At 37.3% G+C, this 24,133-nt stretch overlaps 1 protein-coding gene across 2 annotated transcripts in view; it reads right to left on the bottom strand.

The window, feature by feature from the left end:
- Positions 1 to 24,133, bottom strand: part of CCSER1 (coiled-coil serine-rich protein 1) — a 644,956-nt gene that overhangs the window by 424,562 nt on the left and 196,261 nt on the right. For both annotated transcript variants that reach the window (XM_009887738.1, XM_009887739.1), the window contains exon 5: positions 13,483 to 13,693. In XM_009887738.1, coding sequence (XP_009886040.1) covers positions 13,483 to 13,693 — 211 coding nt within the window. The remainder of the gene's footprint in view (positions 1 to 13,482; positions 13,694 to 24,133) is intronic.

Genomic DNA, 24,133 nt, shown 5'->3' with positions numbered 1-24,133 from the left:
CTACCAAAATCTCAATTGTTTTCCAGTAGCGTCTGTAAGACCACACTGCATTTCAGCTATCTGTCCACAGTTCTGAAAATCACTCATAAACAGCATCAATTTAAACACTGCAGAGAACACTGTATTATGCTATGCTATAATATTATAGGAGCAAAGTTCCTCCAAGTCTTCTTACGGATACAACTGAAACTTGGTGTTTATGCAACTCATTTTTTTCTATCTTTAAATGCTGTCAAGATATTAAAAAATGCTTCTGTAAGATCCTCTACAGTATTCAGATGGAAATATATGGGAGAAAGGAAACTGAACAATATCAAAATAATAAGAAGAATACTGTGCTCTAATTCTAATACTAGTATACTATTGTATACTAATTCTTACTAATTAATCTAGCCAATTAAATTGCACATAATGCAAATCCTAGAGTGACTAGAATACGAGAAAATAATTTATCCAAATAATACTACCTAATTATATTTCCAGAAAAGCTGGGATACAAATAGTAAACAATTATATTTTTATCCAATAAATTGACCTAATAAATTGTTCAAGAAGCTGCCAAAACATGCTATAACCATGAGATAAACAGAAAGATGCTTAAGTTGTGAAAAAGTAGATTATATTACTATATAAACAAACCAACAGTCACCTATTGTACTGTATGAGCAAACTACAGTATATAGTAAAATAGAGCCTGCAAAACTGCCAGACAAAATATACTTATGAAGCCTGCATTGTCAAAACATAATGGCTCCTCAATGAAAAAAAGACACAGCTAAGAAAGAGATTAATCACAAAAGTCAAAAGAAATATATGGAAGTTCATATTCATTAGAAAAATCAGTTGTGAAGGAACAGTCCAATGACAGATGGAATGACGTAGGGTAGGAAAGATCAGTATTTAAACAACAATCTAAGAAACTCAGATTTTAAAAATACTTTCTATTTGGAATTATATTATAGGTTTTTAGTACAGTTTAGTTTTTAGCAGCAAATTCAATACCACCATCAGTGTAACTAGCAAGAGAGAGTGGCCTTATTCGAGGTATACCTGTAAGAACTGTATGCTCATGTGAGTATTACAAACCCATATGTATCTTCCTAACTAATTTATTGTAAAAATATATAAATTATTTACAGCTGCATACCCACATTTTAACCACAGACATGCACACACAATCACAACGACAAAAGGCAGCCTGGTACCACCAGAATGTGAATTATAACGACAACAACATGCAAACAGAAACTATGAATACAAATTCATTTTGATGTCACTGCCTTATTCATTCAGGGAGTTATCCAAAGCTCGCTAACATCGATGCAGAGCTCTCCATTGCCTCAATGAGCTTTGAAAGAGATCTTTAATGAGAAAGAGAACTAGCCAGCATATACTTCTGATAAGTCACTGGTTTTACAAAGGTCAGTACAATTAGCAGTATTTTTATCCCGGGTTATCTTAAACTTTACCTTGAACGTTCGGTTTGAGTACTACAAAAAAGCTAACTGTGTTTAAGTGTCAAAGTAGCCTACACAAAAGAAATTCAAAGTTCTTCCTTCTGATGAGGCAAATCAGGAAAAGTCCCACATGAGTGGGACCAAATAGTTAACAACTGACTTGCTTAGACCTTAAATGACTATTTTGGTTAAATCTTTTATCTATAAAACATCTAGACACACCAAACGTTCTCTCTCTACATGCACCGTGCTAGTCCTATTTTGAAAGCAATCGTTGCTCCATAGCACCGTGAATGAGAAACTGAATATCAGACAGGCTAGGACTACAAGTTTAAGACACCATCTGATCCAAAGCTGCATCACAAAGTGTAGATGGGAAAACAGACTGCTAGGTCGTCTAACCCTACGTGGAGTTGGGGACTGGAGAAAAGAAGAAATGCTCATTCTCACAGAAAATGGGCCAACACAAACACGGCTTGCTTTCTCCGAGCTACTGCCTGAAGTTTAATAGCAGCAAAGATCTAACACAGATGAGCAAGGCTGGCGTGGCTATACACTAGAGATTAAAGCACTTATTTCATCCCTGATCTAAATTCAAAACGTAGTTTAAATCAAAAGTGAAAAACAACTTTTAGAAGGGATTTTGGATGGGATGGCAAGTACTAGAAACCTGGTCCTCTTTTTCCACAGTGGCATTTTGTAGCTGTGACCCAAGAGCTGTTTTGCTCGTACAGAAAAAAAACCCAAAACAGAACAAAACAAAAATTGAAAAAAACAACAACGATTTGCCCAATAGAAACAGGAAAAATAGAGCCACATAAGAAAAGTAAAAATCCTAGAATATAAGTGATCCTTGGCTATCCTTTCATTCTAGTTATCTCTGTCCTGCCTAAAAGAGGTAAGTAGTCAAACTCTATCCTTGCTTAGCTGCTTTATGACACGCTTAGTTTCTACTGAGGCAACATCAGTTATTTCTGAACATATCTTGGTTCCTATCTAGATCATTTTCACACAGATTTGACATAAGAACTGTTGATAAAAAGAAGAATCCTCTCTTTTAAGCTCATAATTGAAGATATTGCTTTTACCTGACAACTTCCCAAAATTTTTTATTGAGTTTAGGAGTGAAAACATAGGAGATTTTTCAATTTAAATTAAAAAAAAAAAACAATCAACCATATATATTTATTCCTAGGCATAAGATAACTTTGCATTTTTCATCCATGAGCTCTTAATCACGTGGACGATTACTGTCTCTGTATGGGGAACTCACCGTAAACATGAAAACCTAAGGAGAAAGGAAGATGAAGAGAGCAGCTTTCTGAGAAGGCACCAAGTACTACCTGGATTAAACGGACCCATGCTATTTCACGCCCAACTGCAGCTCTGACTGAAGGCAGAGAACTGCCATATTTATAATATTAAGGTATATAAAGGAGAGAAATACAGATTGTTGGACATATGCAATATTTCTTTATATATACCACATGTACATAAAAAATACATGTGCCTACCAACTAGCTCTGGACAACTACAAAACCAGGTGTTGGATATGTCCCTGATGTATGATTCCTAAATCCTTTTCCAAAAAAAGGTTTCTTTTTCTGTCCAGAATCATCATATCACCCTTCAAACAAATCACTTCATCTTCATGAATTAAAGTGGAGCCAGACTGCACAAAATCTCAGCGCTACTATTTTGGCCAAAATCATGGATTTATATAATCATGCTACAGCAACAGTTTTCATATCTTTTCTTTCTTCCACTAGGAAAATGATCAGCACTGTTCTGATAACCTGGGCTACAAAGTAATGGCATGCACTGTGCAGAGAAAATATTAAATAAATCTGCAGCACAGCGTTATGCCAAGATCCATGCTGTGAACTGTGAGAATTGTTTCATAAATTCTGGCTGATCAAGGGTAAGGGATAATTAATTAAGAGAATAAATTTAAATTCTCCCAAATCCTCTATATGGACATATACAAACACAAACATTAAAATGGGTAACTACATGCACGGTTGGCACTCCTGAATACCAGACCTACATTTTTATCTATTACATTTTTATTCTTCTTCTACATCCATTTATGGCAACAGTTGCATATCATCAGTTTTACTGCTTTATCTATATAACCAGTCATTTTTCCATGTCAGGAAATCTCTGAAACCTATCATGAGGAAAAAAACCACCTTAATATAGTGGGAATACAGGACTGTGAAACTTCAGAAATTGAGAAACTATTTAAAGGAGGATAATTCTTCGTGGTTTTAACCTACTGGACTTGAAGGCAATGGCACCAGCTATAAACCTCACACTAAATGCTCCTTTATAAGTTACAAAACTGTTTGACAAGTTGGTATTTTCATATCTACAACCCTAGTAAATTTGCAGGAAATTCAGTCATAGTGCAGCTTGGGTGTTGTGCGCTCATCTTCATCTCACTCCTATTTCCAATTGGTTTTTGTTAAAAGACCTGGATATCTCATTAGGAAATTTGTTAGATCCGGCAGCATTATTGGTTTTCTTATCAGAAACTCTTCCATCTACCCTCCGTACTAAATGTGTCATTTAGCTCAAAATTACTCATGAGCCCTAACAACTGAGTATAATCAATTCCTTCTATAGACTTTTACGGACATTCTGGATTTCTTCCATTGCTTGCTCATTATTTTGCAATGCACTTTTCAGTATTTGCAGATTTATCAGAAAACGTAATTGGTGTGATCAGCTCCATTGCCAAGGAGTGTCGGGTGGGATTAAGCTGACTGACCTGCAGCAACTGATCAAAACCATGGAAGTACTAAATGGGAAAATGGTTTTATTTTTGTCGCTGTTATAATTTTACGGTCTTCAGCCACAAGTTAATCACAGCCAATTGCACAGAACTGCTGATGTTGGGACATTACGTATTAATGGGGGTTGCTATTTTTGATGCTTCTCTGCAAGGTGCTCTTAAGACTTGGCTGTTGAGGAGGCTGGGGCAGCATGCTATGCAAATCCGTGCTGACCTGGAGCACATCACACTGTCGTATGAAAAAGTTTCATTCAGGCAACTACAAGAGAAGTAAGAAAGAAGCTAATCACTTGCCTTCTGAATACATGGAGTAGACACGTATATCAATATAATCTCTACATGTGGGAGGACAACGTGTTTCATAGTGAATCTGGTTTCAATACGGCTGCAGCACATAGACATATGTAGTCTACAAAGATTAAGCCACTAGGTCAGCAGCAGAACAAACGGAACATAAACAGAGGAGAGAAATTTTCAATTTTTCAGTATTAAAAATTAAATGTATTAATTTGAGACCTATAATCTCAAAGTGTGGCTCAAAAATGCTCTGAATGTGGCCTGCAAAAGAACTTCATCATGAGCATGGGCAATGACATAAACTAGTAACTGAGTTGGATCATTTCAGAAGTTCTTTTTGTTGAGCTGAGATTAGTGTGACTCCGCAGCACCCCAGAACTGTATGCCAGTCCCAGCCTGTAACCTCACACTCGTGAAGACCAGGGAGGGTCCCAGTTGACTGAAGGTTAGCAAATGTGACGCCCATCTTCAAGAAGGGTCACAAGGAGGATCTGGTGAACTACAGGCCTGTCAGCCTGACTTCAGTGCCAGGAGCAGATCATCTTGAGTGCCATCACGTGGCAGGTCCTGCTGGACTAACCTGATCTCCTCTATGACAAGGTGACCTGCTTGGTAGGTGAAGGAAAGGCTGTGGATGTTGCCTACCTAGACTTTAGTAAAACCCTTGACACTGTTTCCTACAGCATTCTCCTGGAGAAACTGGCTGTTCATGGCTTGGATGGGTATACTCTTCGCTGTGGACTCTTCGCTGGGTAAAAAAAACTGGCTGGATGGCCAGGCCCAAAGAGTTGTGGTGAATGGAATTAAGTCCACTTGGTGTCCAGTCACAAGTGGTGTTCCCAAGGGCTCAGTATTGGGGACTGTTCTCTTTAATATCTTTATCAATGATCTGGATGAGGGGATCGAGTGCACACTCAGTAAGTTTGCAGACGACATCGAGCTGGGCAGGAGTGTTGATATGCTTGAGGGTAGGAAGGTCCTACAGAGGGACCTAGTCAGGCTGGATCGATGGGCCGAGGCCAATGGTATAAGATTCAGCAAGGCCAAGTGCTGGGTCCTGCACTTGGGTCACAGCAACCTCATGCAACACTACAGGTTTGCAGAAGAGCAGCTGGAAAGCTGCCCAACAGAAAAGAACCTGGGGGTGTTGGTGGACAGCCGGCTGAATATGAGCCAGCAGTGTGTCCAGGTGGCCAAGAAGGCCAATAGCACCCTGGCTTGTATTAGAAACAGCGTGTCCAGCAGGACTAGGGAAGTGATTGTACCTCTGTACTCAGCACTGATGAAGCCACACTTGAAGTACTGTGTTTAGTTTTGGGCCCCTCACTTACACGGGGGACACTGAGGTGCTGGAGTGTGTCCAGAGAAGAGCAACAAAGCTGGTGAGGGGTCTGGAGCACAAGTCTTATGAGGAGCAGCTGAGGAAACTGGGGTTGTTTAGTCTGGAGAAAAGGAGGCTGAGGGGAGACCTTATCACTCTCTACAACTACCTGAAAGGAGGTTGTAGTGCATTGGGGGTCAGTCTCTTCTCCCAAGTAACAGGCGATAGAACAAGAGGAAATGGCCTCAAGTTGCACTAGGGGAGCTTTAGATTGAATATAAGGAAAAACTTCTTCACCGAAAGGGTTATCAAGCACTGGAACAGGCTGCCCAGGGAAGTGGTTGAGTCACCATCCCTGGAGGTATTTAAAAGATGTGTAAATGTAGTGCTTAGGGACATGGTTTAGTGGTGGACTTGGCAGTGTTAGGTTGATGGGTGGACTCGATGATCTTAAAGGTCTTTTCCAACCTAAATGATTCTATGATTCTACGAAAAAGACACAATCAACCTTTTTCTTAACCCTTCATCTTTAAAATCATTCCCCAAACTGCTCAACTTCTACCAAATGAGGTCTTCTAAATGAATCAGTGGAGCACATACCTTGATCTGCCAGGTAAATGACTTTCCCAAGTACCATTAAACAACTGCTAGCAATTTCAAGAATTTTTAAATGTTGCACACACTGATATCTATATTGCATGCACTAAAATAGTCTGATGGTTCTCCAGCACGTTTTTTTATTATCTGAACTAAGGGTTATTCAGCTGAGAAACCTAAGCCATAGGATTGGGACTGGAATTGCAGCATTACAATCTATTTCAGAGTACTATATACACTAAATTCAGCACACATGATGACAATACATTGGAGATGGCATTTGTCCTATACAGCTTGCCTAAAAAATATGGGGGAAAATAGAGTTTTCTTGTACCTTGAGAATGCCTAGCTAAACAACAGACACTGGGTTTGTTTGTTCCTATTAAATACTTTATAATGGATATTCTTAGAATAAAACATCTTCACTGCCAAAGAGAACATCTGATTATATCCACTGGCTCCCAATAATCTCCATTACACTGAGATATGCTACTAGAAAATACACAAAAAGCATGCCAATGGGGTGTTCTGCTGCCTCTTTGCAAGCAGCTGGGCAACGGTATGCCCATGCATATTTCCAAGTGAAAAAGCAATTTAATACGATAATGTTAAATCCTATTACTAAATCTAGTACATTTTTATTATTAGTTATTTAAATTTATGGGTATATGCAGTGTCAACACACCATGAAATGAAGGAATTACCAATTTCCAGCATGAATTACTTGATAAAAGGGACTGCATTAAATGCAGAGTTGTTGAATAAATCAGTAATGCTACAGTAGTTAATTACAAAGTTACTTAAAGGAAGAAAACCTGCAGTATTTTACAGTGTATTAAACTTGCAATTGCTTCCTAAGTGGCTAACAGACAATATTAGTAAACACAATACATTTCAGAGGGGACCTCAGGAAACACTTCAATGTCTTTAAAAATCATAGTTTAAGGACAATTCCATATTGCTTAGCAATCAGGCTACGAGATATCACAAACACTTAGCCCTCTCTTAGTACTTTCCATTAGTAGATTGCAAGTACAGCATAAAAGAAGACCCTATAATTATGCTTATTTTACTGATGAGGTGAAAGATGCATGGGGATAAGTAATGTAGCCAGTGATATCTGGCAGGCTAATTACAGACTGAGTGGTTTCAGTCTGACCCCCAAGTCTCAGGCAACTGTCATGGCCAGACTCACAGTGGTTTTGACATAATTTTCCACATTTCTCATTTTTCCAAGCGCAATCTAAAAACTGTATTGGACACGTTAAGTTTTAATGACAGTCAAGACAGCTGCAATTTCTCTCAGTAAAATAAATGATTAATTAGTAAAACACTGTATGCAATATATGTCCAGAGTGACTTATCCCTATTGCTAATCGTAGCAATTAGCTTCAATTTCTAAAGCTCCACTGCCTGCATGGTGTTTTGCAGAGCTGTGAAAGAAGCATGGGCATGCACTGAATAATTTATATTCCAAATTACACAAACACATAGACAACGTATCTTAATTTTCTAGATTAGCAATCAGTAAGGTCACTTCTGATAGCCCCATAAAAATATCCAAAAGTGCAATTATATAGTTGATAACCTGTATGTTTCATAAAGAATACAGGGAAAATATATTTTTTAAAAAGCCTAAATGTGGGCAAGATTTTCTTTTTACTGGGACATTTAGTAAAATGAATCAACAAGCTCAACAAAAACCCATCACCATTGACTAAATGGATTCCTTCCCAAAATAGCTGTATTCTTTCACTATGTTTATTCCAACATAAAGACCCTATCTTGCCAGGCACAAACCCAAAGCCATATGAGTTTTCCTCATACGTCTCTGCCTGAAATGTTCTAACAATTACTTCAACAAAGACAAAGCCCTTAAATGTCCTCTTACTTAGCCAGCCTTTAACATTGCCTCAGTTAGCTATAACTCAAACCATAAAAATAGTAATAGCTGTAAATAATTTCAGTCTCATCTGGAAGAGTACAGGAAAGTGCATATATTGTTTGGGAAAGAGGCATGATCTATTCATTGTTGTTGACAGCAATAAATGAGGAAGAAGCTACAGTCTAATTTTTAGAATCTCATTAACTACACACAGTCAAATAGTGGCCAGAAATGTAATAAAACGTAGAAAGTACTGCACTGTGTATGGGGGAGAAAAGATGAAACAGATTCTGAGCTGAAGATCAGTTCAGAGCAGAAAGGCCTGCCCGAAGTCAGAAAGGGAAGAATCCATTTCTTAGGAGAGGGCGAACCTACCAATTTCACCCATCCAGCTCCCCATTTTCTTGGTTTGGGTTTTTTTTGTTGTTGTTGTTTGTTTGGTAGGTTGGTTTTTTTTGAGTGAGAGGAGTTATTACTGAGAAAAAGGTCAACACCAAGTAGACTGAGGAAAAAAAACCCCAACAGTTCAATAAACATCAGTGAGATGGAGAGAAAAGGGAGACCAAGAACTACTTGTAAATCACAGACAGGCTACACGACAGCCTTGTATTGTCTAATATGCTGCAGTGGCTTTTATCAAGCTGCCTGTGCTGCTCATCTCTGGTAATGCTTTTTCATGAAACATTGCAGCTCACGGGTCTTGGTTACTCCATTTATTGCAGACTTGTCTGTCAGAAATGGAACATCCAGGCGAAAAAGCTGCTGAACAGATTCAGACATACTTTCTGGACCGATTTCTGGCAGATGACCAAGTCTCCTCATGTGCCAGGGTCCTCCAGACCATCTTTAGCTTTATTCAGTGAGGTTCGCGAAACACTAGGGGGCGATCTGCCTTATGAGACTTGCACGGCCAAAGCTATAAAGAAGTATTAGTAGACATTTTCAAGGCTTTTTCACTGGAAGTGAAATGGTAATTAATTCTCTTAATTTAACGATCATTCATTAGTCTTTTACTAAATACATTACCTAAGACCATTCTCAATCTTGCAAGTTACTGCCATGTCTTCAATTTCCCTTTTCAGGATAAGACTAATAACAAGCTATACTCACAGCTTTATAAATCTGCAGCACAGTACAGCATATACTGTATGCACTTTTTCCATTTAGATTCTTCAATTACAAGCAACTGCAGCAAAAAAAAAAATAAATTGCATATTGTGCTAGCTAGTATTACATTTTGGCAGATCATAATTAAATTATTCCTGAGCAGCAGTGCTCAGTGCTTAAGAAGAAGGATTATATCAAATAACAGGGCTAATATTTTAACTCAATTAACAAGTTATTTTTCAATAAAGAGGTGTACACTACTGTAATTTGTTCTTCTATGGGTAACCTCAGCTATAAAACAGAAATACTGCAGCTTTTTTCTGATAACTCATGTGTAATTTTTCCCCATGTAGATTATATGCTTTGTATATTTTTTAAAGTGGATGAAAACATGTGACATATTATTATTTTTATAAATATAGTTATTTTATACTGTTATAGGCATAAAATATTTCATTTCTATACCATATAAGCCTGTCAGAGACTACATTTGACTACATCTAAAAATACATGAGCTTTCCATGCAAGGAAAGAATTTTTCTTTTATGTCTTTTAATTTTGTACCATTGTGAGTTTGATTTATAATATTGGTTGGGACGGAAGTGATTTTTGGATGAAGAAATTACATCTAGTTACAATTGAAGTAGGGTACCTTCTCCATGGAAACTGCCTGCCAAATATGCTCAGATGACTTATTTATCAGATTCTTCAACACAATATTTCAATTTGATGGAATTATATTTTCCTGGAATCTTTCACTAATAATTTAAAAGTGACATAAATGTATAAATGTCTGTATTTCTGAAGATAATCAAGATTTGTCGTTCCAATATCAATTTGTAATATAATTCAAGGTCACCTTCTCTTTGGTTATTCAAACTAGCTACTTATGGTCTTTTGAATCATATTCCAGTTTTGGTTTAATTCCTAATATTTTAACGTGTTTTAAAGACTGTTTCCAAATATTTTGTTGTTACTGCTCTCTCAATCTCCTGCAATTATACCATGGATAATTCCCACTGTATTGTGGACAGGTTTGTTAAGTCTTTATGGAGATAAGAAAATTGTACAGTTTAACAGTGACCTTGAAAAGTAATTTTTTTGTTTCAAGAATTAGTATGTGTATTTATATCAGTAGAACTGAAATATTACACTGAATATCAAACAGCTATTTCTCAGACAGGGCTACTAAAAAGTACACTTCCATACCATTTTACAGCATTCTCCGTATCTTTTCTATGTTTGTCAAGGGAGCTGATTCGGCCCACTCTCGTGAGACCCCACCTTGAGCACTGCATCCAGCTCTGGAGTCCCCAACATAAGAAAGACATGGACCTGCTGGAGCATATCCAGAAGAGAGCCACGAGGATGATCCGAGGGCTGGAGCACCTCTCCTACGAGGAGAGGCTGAGAGAGTTGGGGTTGTTCAGCCTGGAGAAGAGAAGGCTCCGGGGAGATCTTATTGTGGCCTTCCAGTACCTAAAGGGGGCCTACAGGAGAGCTGGGGAAGGACTTCTTACTAGGGCATGTAGTGATAGGATGAGGGGGAATGGCTTTAAGCTGGAAGAGGGCAGGTTTAGATTAAACATTAGGAAGAAGTTTTTCACTTTAAGGGTGGTGAGGCACTGGAACAGGTTGCCCAGAGAGGTGGTAGATGTCCCATCCCTGGAGGTGTTCAAGGCCAGCCTGGATGTGGCCTTGGGCAACCTGGTCTAGTGGGAGGTGTCCCTGCCTATGGCAGGGGGCTTGGAACTCTTCAAGGAAAATCTTGGAAATCTTCAAGGTCCTTTCCAACCTAAACTATTCTATGATATTACACAACTTGCTCATTAAAAAACAAAACACAAATAACATCTCAAAGCAGCAGAAGTTTTCTGTAATCATCAGATTGGTCATTTCATTCTAGCTATGTAAGAGTTTTGTTTAGCTGTGTAGTAGAACAATGTGTACTACTACTAGCATGTTCCATCCAAAGGTGCTGAGAAACAGAGAGGTAAATTACATTATATATATATTATATATGCATCACATATAACATCCAACTGTAGAATTAGAAAAAGGTCACTTTGATTTCATAAGGAAGGCGAGACAAAAAGAAAAGGAAAAGAGAGAATCACACTGTGTTACAGTCAAATGGGGAGATGGAAATTATATGATACAAAGCAACAAGAAAGTAAAAGACTGAATGATTAAGATGAAAAAATAAAATCAATATGAGTTACATAAGAAGGTATTAGTAACCAGACATGAAATTCCAGTGAGTCACATGAAGTATCTTGTGTTCCTTTTGTGGAGATCACCCAGTTATGTTTTTAAAGATGACGTACTACAAGGTACAACGTATCTCCATACAGAAAATCACAGCAGACTTTTACACAAGTTTAACAGAACTTGATAAATGAAAAATAAAATTCTTACACTTACCATCATGGCAAGAAAGAACTTTTCTGAGCTAAACATAGATTTATTCACACTAGAAGCAACAGAGCATGCTGCCAATGTTACCAGCTGAATGTTAGAAGCACTATGTCATGTAGTATTATAATTCTTATTATTTATTTCCATATATAATAGGGTTACAAATCCTTCTCACTGGACAAGAACCTTTAAATTCAGTCTATATTCTGACATTATATAAGCAGGAACTGATGGAGAATTAATGATTTCAATTCTGAATTCAGCAAAACCAGAAGTTCATTAAAAAGCCCAATGGCATACATAAAGCTTCTAGTGAACTGAAGGAAACTGGAAGGCATGGGGCTTGTCAACCAGAAAAAAAGCGCCATTTAGGAGGACTCACGGATCACTGTCACGGCTAAACCTTTGACAAACCACCTCAGACAGGACAATAATTGGTTGAATTTAGATACAGATGATCAAGGAGTGAGCAGTAAAAAACCAAACTTGCCAAAGCCTTATTTTGGTATTTAAGTGTCTCAGTTAAATGACTAGCACTTCATCATATGATGAAGTTGCAGCAAGGGAAATTCTGATTAAATCTTAGGGGAAAAAAATTACAATGATGTAGTAAAATATTGGAACAGTTCCCCAGAGATGATGTGGCACCAAAAACTTAGGTGGACAAGGACCTGAGTAACCTGTTCTAAGTTGGCCTTGCTTTGAGTAGAGGGGTTGAACCCCCAGAGAGCCCTCCGAACTTAAACTATTCTGTAATTCTATGAACTATATAGATAAAAAACAAACAAAAAATTATCTTTCTTGTAGATCTCAAAGAAGACACACACTGCAGTTCACTAACACAAAGATGAAAGCTTGTCAAAAATGTATCTGAGTCAAAGCTCCACAGCTGGAAAGTGTCGAAAAAAAACCCTAACACAATAATAATTTAATTTCTTCTAAAATCCTGAAGGGAAGTGGATGCAAAAGCAAATTTTCAAAGCAACACCAGCAGTCCATGGGGGAAGCAGGAAAATACAGCAGGATAGGACAAGCCAGGACTCTTGAAGTTGTTGGAATACCTTAAGAAATCTGATTTCAGCCATCATATACAAACACAAGCTAGTAACCTTTAATTTTATTTCTGGCACTTAAGTGACAGTACTAAGACTTACTTAAAGCGCTAAAGACAGTACTTAAAGACTTACTGTCTTTTCCTTTGCATCTCTCCTCTGAATAAATTGCATGTGACTTCATACCAATTAAAAAATGTAGTAAGAAAACCGAAAAGCTCTAAAATATTAGATAAAAACTGTACAATTTATTTTGATCTAAAGTAGTTCATCTCCCCTGTCCCCTTTTTGGTAAAAGCTGAAGAGAAATGTTATACTCTGCATACCACATTAACAGTGGTATCAGATGGCACTATCAGTTAAATTCTGCTATAGTATAAACTTTCTGACCTCCACCATGTTGAGGCACTACCATTTATACTTCTGCATCAATTCCATATATTCGAGACATATTAAAAGACATCGAGTCCATAAACTTTTCTCACCCTTTTCTGCTGCTTAGCTCATTAATGGTGCAAGCTATTAATTTAAACAAATGAGTGGGTGATTACCTCTTGAAGAACTCTCTTCATTTTCAGAAGCAATGTCTTTACAGCTGTGCAGTCTTGCAGCATCAATCTGAAGGGTAAAGATTCAATGCCTCCACCTTCTTCCAGACCAGTAAAAGGCCACTCCACAGAGGGGCTGCCAGCCAGCTGGCTAACACGAGGGTACCTGGCTTCTCCTTGGTCTACCTCCTTGGACAGCTTCAGAGAAAGGTTCCTTACAAGAGAAAACAGAAAGATCAACACTGGAATATCAAAAAGAAAAAGAACTCAATTAATTTTTGACTTTCAGTTCCTTTGAGTTTAAAGACACATTACACATTCACTTTTTGAGCCTGCTAGCATGAATGTCCTTTATAACGTACATCTAGCCATATGGTGTTAGCAATAAAATACGCATTTATAAATGTACCATTTTCTACAGGAATTGAAACCATGCTCTATCCCACACCCTTCAAAAGAAAGCCATTTTCTTAAAACAAAATATCCTATGGGCAAAACTGCTATGGGTGTATTTTATTTCAGTTCAGCTTTATGAAAAAATGAATCTGTCATCCACTTTCAAAAGCTAAATCACATTCTTCTATATGCTTTGACTTAGAACTCAAAAAGAAAAGAAAACCACCAAATAAAATACTCCCTTCTGGGCTTGCCCAGTGACATAAGATGAACCTGCTATTCTATAAAATGGAATTTGAAATTTAATTAATCTGTACTCGCTCTGAAGTCTAGTTACCATTGAAGCTATTTAAGCACAACATGAAACAAAACAACAGTAAGTTGTGGTTGAGAATCTATTAAAGACAATAGAAAGATTCTGAAAGATTTTGATGGACTTTGGAGGTCACGGAATACCATTATTTTGCTATATACATACTACCTTCCTTTAATATCAGAGCAAGTTATCTGTAAGACTTTGCCACGCTGGAGAAAGTCCAGCGAAGACCAACAAGATAGTGAGGGGGCTGGAGTGCACGCTAAATGAGAAGAGGCTGAGAGCGCCAGCTTTCCTCAGTCTTCCAAAGAGAAGGCAAAGGGAATCTCATCGGTGACTGGAGCAATGTCACCACTGGGAGGGCGCAGAGATGACACAGCCAGGCTATCCTTATGGATGCACCACAATAAGATGAAAGGCAATGCCCAGAAGCTGGAATAAAGGAAGCTGTGAGCAGACAGAAGAATTTTATTTATTTACTTACTTACTTATTACCATGAGGGTGGTAAAACAAAGGAACAGAGGCTTAGAGATGCTATGGGACACTGTAATTGGACCTGCTTTCAGCAAGGGATTGGAACACAGACCTGCAGAGGTCCCTTCCCACCTGTGTGACTCTATGACCCAAAGGTCATAGATTCAATCAGCTGAAATCAGCCACAATCAGCCAAAAGTTTAATAGTAGAAAAATAATTTAAACCGACATTTTGGTGGAACAGAATGTAACCGAAAACACTAAGTATTTTTCTGGCATGAAAGTATTCAAAACTTTAATGCTGTACCTATTTTCTCTTTGGCCAATGGAGAAAAAGGATGAATCTGAATGGAGAATAAATCTGAAAATGTGGCTGCACTGTGCAATAGTAGTATATTAATTACTACTGAATTACAAAAGTGTTGCTAACAGCAATGCATAGCACCATATTCATACTCAATTAATTCACTACAATTAAAGATGTTAGCATAAGTGGTGAAAAAATGACAATTATTATTCATTTAATGTATAGTTCCAATTTTCTGTTCCATTTGAATTTTCATGCAACACAAAACTGGTTCTGAATTTTAAGCATGGCCATATTTTGGAAAGACAAAGAATATTTTTCCACATGAAATTTTTCTTAGTTAACTTTGGTTTCATAGGAACATACAAAAAGAGATTAATGTGATTTCTCAAGACAAACAATTCCCAACGCCATACTAATAAATTGGAAATGAAGCTACTACAATTATCTTTTATGGATGGTTCATTTTTATATTTTGCAAGCTATGTGATATGCAGCAGGGACAACGTGTTAGATCAAAAAGTGCACCACAGAGACCACGGATACGGACAGATGCTCATGGTGGCCAATGGAACTAAAATTTGCTAATGAAGGCTTTTCAAGACTCTCATGAGACAATGAAATTTGTCCGTTTTAATTTTTAAATACATTGAAACAATTTTGTGAGTAGCATATTTTGCATCCTTTAAAATAAGAATCTGAAGTAGATGGTAAAGGTGTTTTTGACTGAAGGATATTAAGCCACTGCTGATTCATAGCCTTTATTAAAGAAGGCTCAGGCATAAATCACATAAGGAACAAACAACTTTTAACTGAAGTTTCATAATATAGGCCACTTTTAAGCTTTTATAAAAGAAGCCATATTCAATCTATTGGAATCTACACTTAAGTAAGATTTATGTAGCCAGAAAAGCATATTCTTTAAATTGAGTAATATGAAACAAAAAGGTCCTCTTTTTTCTTGCCCAATGCCTGCACGCTGGGAGACAAATTATTCCTTAGAATATTCTGCATGTTCCTTTTGCAAGTCCCACCAAAGTTTCATCTTCCTCATGCTCCTGAACAGGCATCTTATGTGGGTAACATCCTGACACTGAGAAAGGACCAACTTAAGATGTAATGCCTCCTAGGAGGAGTCTTTTACAGCACGTTATCAGGGAGAAGAAACTGGCTTCAACATCAACAGCAAAACCCTGCTGCCCCAGCAATGAGAAAACAAGCAGTACTCTTAGAGAACTATCATCCTCTCTCACATAGAAGAGATACAGTGTTTATGAATAAGCTATAAATGTATTGGAAATACAGCAAATCTTAATTTCAGCTAAAGAAAATACCTTCAATGACTTCAGTGGGCTTTATACTGACAACACACAAAATTACCATCTTTTCAAATATAGAACCTTGTACTGCAGTATAAAAAGCACCATAATAACATATCTCCACTCATGGTCATAGAAGTTTAAAATTTAGCTCTATTGCTACTGGAAAATGGCAACTCAGAGTTGGTACACAGTGAGCATTCAGATCATATAGTACCTCAGCTATCTGAAGAGAATATAACTGATCTGTGACAGAAAAACTCTTCACTGTCTGATACAACTCCTTCTACTCGCTGCAGGAAAAAAGCTCATCTTAAATTCATTCCAGAACTGATATTTCATCAAGTTCATTATTAACATTGTCCAGGTGGTCTATTACAGTATTATTATGGTAATCCACTGCAATTCATCTCAAAGCAGCAGTAGAGATTTAGCAAGAAAAAAAGATGTTCTTACTAAAATTAGAAGTTTCCCCTTACGAGTAAAACACCTCTTTGCCTCTGAGGTCGGAGAAGAGGCTCACTCCTTGACTGGTAGTGCAGGAGCTCCTTACCGATGGCCAGCACACTCCACCTTCCAAAGATGCATTTATTGTAATAAAAACATTTCACAGGCAAATGTTATCTGTGACAAACTTCTGAAACTGTGGATAAAAAGCCTCAAAAGGTCTATTTTAATGACTAAAGACAATGTATTTCATTTAAATGACAATATTAATTCTGTAATATTATCAACATAAAATATTTCAGAAAAGTAATTTGGTCACTTTTAAGTATATGGCTCCTGTCTGAGCTCTAAATTTGTCTGACACAGACACACACTTAGGCTATGTCCCTATTTTAATAAAACCATAGCTGAAAATGTTCCTGGGCACGGGAAGTCAGTCAGTGTTAAAGCACTTCTGAAATGGCTTGACCCAACACAGCTATCACTCAAATGATTCCCTGGCATGCTTTGGCTGTCAGTACAGGCTAATTGGATGAGACCACTCCATTCTGGAGGATGTCAGTGGTGCAGTGTGCACCAAAGAACCATCCCCTGTCAATGTCACCTCAAATCTCTAAGCATGGCCATGGAGCCATGAAGCTCCAAGCTTGAGATCTGAAACCCCGTCAGACTCCTAGGCAAGAGAAGAGCCAGCCTGTTTCGAAAGGTCTGAGGTGAACTGTAGATGCAGTGGCAAATCACAGCTGAGAAGAGTGGTAGGAAGGTGCTCTTTATTTTCTCCCAGGTACTACAGACTTCACTTCCCAGATAACAAGTGGTTCTCATATTCTGTTTGTTGATCAAAGTCTGACAGATGGCATACTTAAAACCCTGCCCGGTCCTCTAGATCAATGTCATAGGGAAACAGGGTAATTCAAGTGGTGTCCACCTAAGGCCTGTGGAATACTTACTATACAATTGCACGTTGCATCTAAGAGAACCACAAATGACAACACAGAAAAGCAAGCTTAATGTCAGTAGAATTACTGTCACCATAACGTCTGAAAATCCACAGAAAATTTGTTACAAATTCGTAAACCTTAAATAGGGTGAAAACATGTGCGATGTGATGGTACTTTGGGCCTGCTGGCTTGTTCCTGTTGTATGTGGACATACCCACTGAACACCATGAATATATTTCCTCATTTCTAATGGATAAAAAAGTAAGAAGCTACAACATCCACTTTTAGCAAAATGGTAGTGCCGTTAAGAAAGAGTTCTATTTCAAAAGCAATCTTTATTGAAATAGTGAGAGAGCATTAAAATAATCAATCAGTGACTTTTAGCATTTTAATAGCCTCTATAAATCCAATGTAACCACATGTTAACTGAGGACGAGACACAATTGTTCAGCTCCTTTCAAAGCTTTTTTTCTCTTAAGAAAGTAGAAAAAGAACAATTTTCTTATTCCAAAGCATCTTTAAGGGGGTTTATTGAAATAAAAAAAAAAAAAAGGGAGGGGGGGGAACCGAAATCTTTGCAACTTGAGCTAGTTTGAGTTATTCTTCCCTTCTTTCCCTTAAGAAGGTAGAACAAGAATAACTTTCTTATTCCAAAGCATCTTTAAAGGCTTTTACTGAAAAAAGGGGGAAAAAAAGACCCAAAGATTTGCAACTTGAGCTAGTTTGAATTATTTTTCCCTTCTTACTGATCCTCAGATCAATGATTTGAAAAGCTTATGGTAATTTGAACTTCACTTACATGAAGATCCCCAGATTATGTGGAGTTTAATCTTCTTAGATTTCATCAGCAGTACTCAAGATGTTGCTATAGCAGAATTAGCCTAAACTAATACAATTGGTCCCACAGAGTCTGCGCTTCTTGATACCAGCTTAACAGAAGAGAACTCACTAACACTGTGGGCATCAGGAAGGCTCTGCAAGCTGAGCAAAAGACCACAGCCTGTATAGGAAGAGTTGCATATATCTTCTTCCTTCCCTGAGGGCTTATCTTCTAAAGCAGTGTCTTAGAAAGAGCCTTAAATCACTTATTTTCAGTGTTTGAGTGTGCAACTGTATGTGTGTATGTTCACATATAAATAGATCATGTATATATATACACACACATACCTGTTTTTATATATGTATAGTTATACGTATATACATAAAAACACATATAAATTTTATCTTCATAAATATTTCAGAAAAAATACCTCTCTTATTTGTCCATAACTTGGCTTATCAGGAAACATGTCCTTTTACACTAGAAAAATGTTATTCGCTCCATAGCGAGGTTATATCCTGAAACCCTTTTCCATACAAATATAGACAGCCTTAAATCCACAATTTTTTTTTTTCTCTCATACAGAATTTTCTTTTTTCTCACCAACAGCAAATAGATGAAAGAGATCCTCTTTCAGAAAAATCACTAATTACTATTTTGAGAAAGGTCCCTCAGTTGGACACTTAAGAGCAATTACTTCTGATTTTTAGAGAAAAACCTGCCTACCTCAAACACTGCCAAAATTCAGTTCAGAGAACTCCATGGCTCTTTTACAATGATGTATGTTACAGTCAAGACCTACAATCATCCCAGATTGAATCTTAATCTCTGAGTAATCTCTTACTAATCTCACTTATTAAGAGACATGTTCTATCCCAAACAGTTTACAACTGAAATATATGGACACATTTTAGAAAAAGGAAAGGCTTTTCCCCATATTTGGCAGAACCGAGGCATAGACTTTTAAAGGCATGTTCCTAAATATTCCAATGGGTATATCAAATAACGCACTGCTAGGTGCCTAAATATTCTCAAGCTCTGGTCAAGGAGGATAAAAATTGCCAAACTCCTCACTCAGTTCTGAAAATGCAGCCTTTGCAATACTGAGAAGATAAAAAGGTGTCCAGAACATAAACACTTGGCTAACTACCCATATTAGCATTCTTTGGCATCAAAATTTATACCTCTCTCTGTCTCACACAATTTCTCAACATTACTTCTGTTCTAACAGAGAATGCTTCAGAAGTTATAGGCAAGATATCTCAGAATATTAAACCACACCGTGTCATAAGGTACATATTGTTTGACATTTTACAGCTTTTAAAACTATGTATCATTTATTGGTACTCTGATGCTATGATTTTTCAAGGTCAGCCTTGTAGAAAAATGATGTTCGATATCTGTCACTATCAAACTATGCACCCACACACAAATGTGCACACAAACTGTAATTGCTAGTGCTGCAATAACTTAAGAGACTGTCAGCCTTTTCCATTATAACCCCTTTTCTTTCAAAGGTTTATATCACAGCCATAAAGATTTCCTTTGGGCTAGGACCTGGTGATCATGAAATATAGAATCAAATTAAAAAAAAAAGAAAAAAAGAAAAAAAGCTCTCCATTTTTCAGCTGCTGGTAAAGTACAGCTGATAAGGGCATGTCAAGCATTTCTTTCCATTCTCTAAACTCTACAGGAGTCAAGAGCTCTGTTTATATCCCCGATCTAGCACAAAACACACAACACTTGAGATTTCAGTCCTTTTCTTCCTCCTGGAATCTATTAGGAAAATGTAAATGGGATACAAATAAGATAATGTAACACCATACAGTAATTGGATAACGTCCAACAAAATAGCTACTTGGAAAAGACCGGTGGGGCTTATTCAGTTTCAAGTACTAACAGTGCAGTAGTAAATAAAGCATTACAGACAAACCAGGAAAAGTAAATGAGGCTGTCTGGGCATTGAGAGTTTGGTAAAGTTTGAATCTTTTTAATTTTTTATTTTCCCCAAAAAAATCCAGCAGGGGATCATTCTTGAAACTATTTTACAACTGGTATACAAAATATAAATTGCAGCTTAATTCTGCACAAAAGCAAGCAGTAACTCACATTACATCTCTGGTTGGGATATAAACAAAAGAAGGCTTACCTTTTATTTGGACAAAGGATAAATCTACCTGCAGGCATTGCAGCCTTTGTAAACACTACGTACTTCTGACTGGACACTGCCTCAGCACAGATAAAAGCTAAAGGCACTTGGTGTCCTCTCCAAATCTCGCTCCAAATGCACTCCATGGAGATGACCAACTCAGCTGACCCAGGACTAGAACGACAAAATTTTGATCTAATCTATTAAAGAAGACAGGCATTCAAGCGTGCCCAGCAAACTTTATAGTATTGGGGGAAAGGAGAAATATAAATCTGTTTTGCCACTGTCACCTTCTAGATCAAAGCAACACTTCTCCTCACCTTTGCTCTCTGCTCTAAATGTTTGAGTCTTGCTTTTAGAAATTGTGCAAATGGAACATAAAACTTTCAAGTCTTTACGAGGTTAAAAAAATGTAAAAAAAAAGCTGGAAAATCACAGTGGATATTGGATATGATGGCTGACTTCCAAGAAGCACAAGAAGTGCAGTCCTTTCATTCAGTTACCAAACCAGTTTCCCTTACTTAAAAACAAATTGTCAAATACGTCCTACTACAGGTCAGCATTTTTTGCTACCAAAGCTTTTCAAAATTCTGCTCAAAATCATGTGTATTTCAAATGAAGGGAAAAAATTATTTAAAGCATTTTCTGTGCCCAGTAAGAAGCTACAGAACTGGTAGTACAAACTCCAGTGAGAAGATAGGTAAGTTAACAGGTAAGGTTAAATCCACTAAAAGACAAAAGGACAGCAGGGTTTGCAACAAATATTTACTTAGTGCCTGGCAGAATTCACAAACATGAGTTAGACAAGTAAGATGGACTTCCAACAAGACCAGAAAATTAAGTGGAAATTTCATATACTTTACAAAGGAGATAAGCCACTCACTTCAAGTCCTGTCTGACTTGGTTTTTCAATATTTGGGAATCACCTAACCACATTACTACTGCATAAGCCAAGATATTATCTTTTGATGAAGCTATTAAGCATTAAGAACACTTTTGTGAAGCAAGCAGGCAACTCATTATACCTTGCGTTGGCTGAGAGGTTCATCTGAGATGCACAACAGCCAGTTTTAAAGGTCTAATTAATATTTACTAAAATGCCCAAAATGGAATTCCTTCAGCATTCTGCTTGCTTTCCTTACATCCCAACCCCTACCTGCCTTCATCCTGGGCAGGTGATTAAGGGAACTCTTGCTGGATTGTGTCCAATTACAGAAATGTCCTGGCTTCGTAACATAATTATGCTATAGGTTATCATGCTATAGGCACACACATTCCTCCACTAGCAAAAAGCACACACCTACAGGATTAGATGGCAGCTATGGCTATATTAGATGCCAGGGACTACAAGAAAGAAGACTAAAATGTCAGCAGAGCTGAGCAGTTAGAGTTAAGTACAACAATGAGGTAGTTAAAAGTCTGTGGGTGTTCAGAAAATTCCAATGAGTAATCCTAAAATTTACCATTAGCTCTGTATATTTTCACACAGTAAAATATATAATCAGTAATATAATATAATCACCAAAATAATCACAAATTCCAAACACAGCTTTCTGAGTGAAGATAATGTTCAATATTCTGTAATGGAACCAACACAATGGTCCTTCATTTTGGTGAAAGTATATGATTAAACAAGTGTATCCCTTCTCATCGCCCTCTAACAGTTTAAGAATAATGAGTAGGAAAGAGTTGTGTTTAAATTCAGAGGATACCTTCTGCCTACGTTATAAAGGGAATTTGATTAATTTGTCAGGAAGAAACTGCAACTTTAAAACCCATCCTATTTCATTATCACATAAAATAGTTGGAACCTAATGTTATTGTTAAAAGAGCTTTTATGTTAAATCCTCTTTTATGACCAATAAATGAAAGCATGTAATGGATTTAGGGGCATAATTTATAAAGAAATCCAGAACATGCATGTTACTATATAACCATTCTTAAAAGACAGCAATCCACTAGAGTTTTTTATGCTTAAATTGGATTCCTCTATAAGGTTTTTAGGAAACATTATGGAATTAATCTTATACAAAATTTCCAGTTCCACTGACAAATGTATGAAGATCCACAGTGACTTCAAAAGCCTGATTTAAGCAAAAGTAACAAAACAACATGAGAAATCCAGCACAAATGATAATTAAATACACCAGTTATTTAGTGAAGTTTGCCGATAAAAAACTTCATGCAGTTCCTGGAACAGCAGTTGCAGTGTATTTTCTTGCTAGCTGAATACTAGCGTATATGTGTCTGTGTGTGCATGTGCGTACATCTATTTGCTTTATACTATCAAGGAGTCTCATAGAATATCCTGAGTCGGAAGGGACCCATGGGGATCATCGAGTCCAACTCCCGACTCAACACAAGGCCACCTAGAAGTTAAAGCATATATCTAGAGAAGTATAAGACCAGTGTTTTCAAGCAAGAAGGGAGAAAGAAACCTTTCTTGGTCCACTCTGTTGTTTCATGATTAAGAGTTCCTGGCAAAATAATACATATCTTTCCCACAGTTGAATAATACACACTTTCTGGGCTTCAGCCAAAACTGATCGTAAATGAAGTGTATAGAACAGGAGAAAAAAAGAAGCTCCCTCTTAGAGTAACTGCATAAAAGGTATCTGAGAACTGTAGATCTAACACTGAGCTAAACCATTAGCTGGATCTTGTCTACAAAGAGTGCCAGCTACCAATGTGGAAGTAAATAGCTCACGTCCAGCGATATGTCTTCTTAAAACGTACTTAAGAGACTGGGAGCTTCCCAAGCACAAAGAAGTCCCAGGAACCACCTGCCTTCCAGAGGCGCAAAGTCCTCCCTTCTCCTCTGAATGCTGCACAGCTCAACACATCAACTTATAAAACTGCCACTGGCATAAATAGAGGCCAATAAATTATTAAGAACAAATTCCCAGCTATATATGGGGATAAAAGCTTGTAAGTTGTGGGACACTCGGGGCATTATTTCCTCATGAGCATCCTCTCAAACTACCAGAGCACTGGTATTCGTTCAGACGGGTTTCACTTACAAGACAGGTGGTGCTGCCTGTGTACTCAGATTTTAATTAGTGAAATTAAACTCCTCCAAAGGCACATGCTCGACTTTTTTTAAACAAATACATTAGAGATCAAACAGAAAAAAAGCAATAAACTAATTAAAGTGTAAATTAACCTAATTGCTTTGTTTTTACATGACATAATCAATCACAGGGCCACAGCAGAAACGTGTTATTTTATCATATGGTGAAACTAGTCCACCTACAGGAGATTTCTCTGCCTTCGTCAGTATGGTCTTCAATGTTTCTCTTTTTTAAATTGTAAATAACTCACTAAAAAATAAACAGAATATTTAGTTTGGCTAAAGGACTGCAGTACTATTTCTGCATTGCCCTCTTACAGAAAACGTTCCTCCTCCCTCCCTTCCCCCATAATGTGACCTGCTATGAAAAAGTAAATCTAAAAAATTGGAAAACTGAGGCCAGAGGCAGATGAA

The sequence above is a fragment of the Charadrius vociferus genome, unplaced genomic scaffold (genome assembly GCF_000708025.1).
Source record: "Charadrius vociferus isolate BGI_N301 unplaced genomic scaffold, ASM70802v2 scaffold296, whole genome shotgun sequence".
NCBI lineage: Eukaryota > Metazoa > Chordata > Aves > Charadriiformes > Charadriidae > Charadrius > Charadrius vociferus.
Note: the sequence above shows the minus strand (reverse complement) of the source record. Positions and strands in the feature narration are given on the sequence as shown.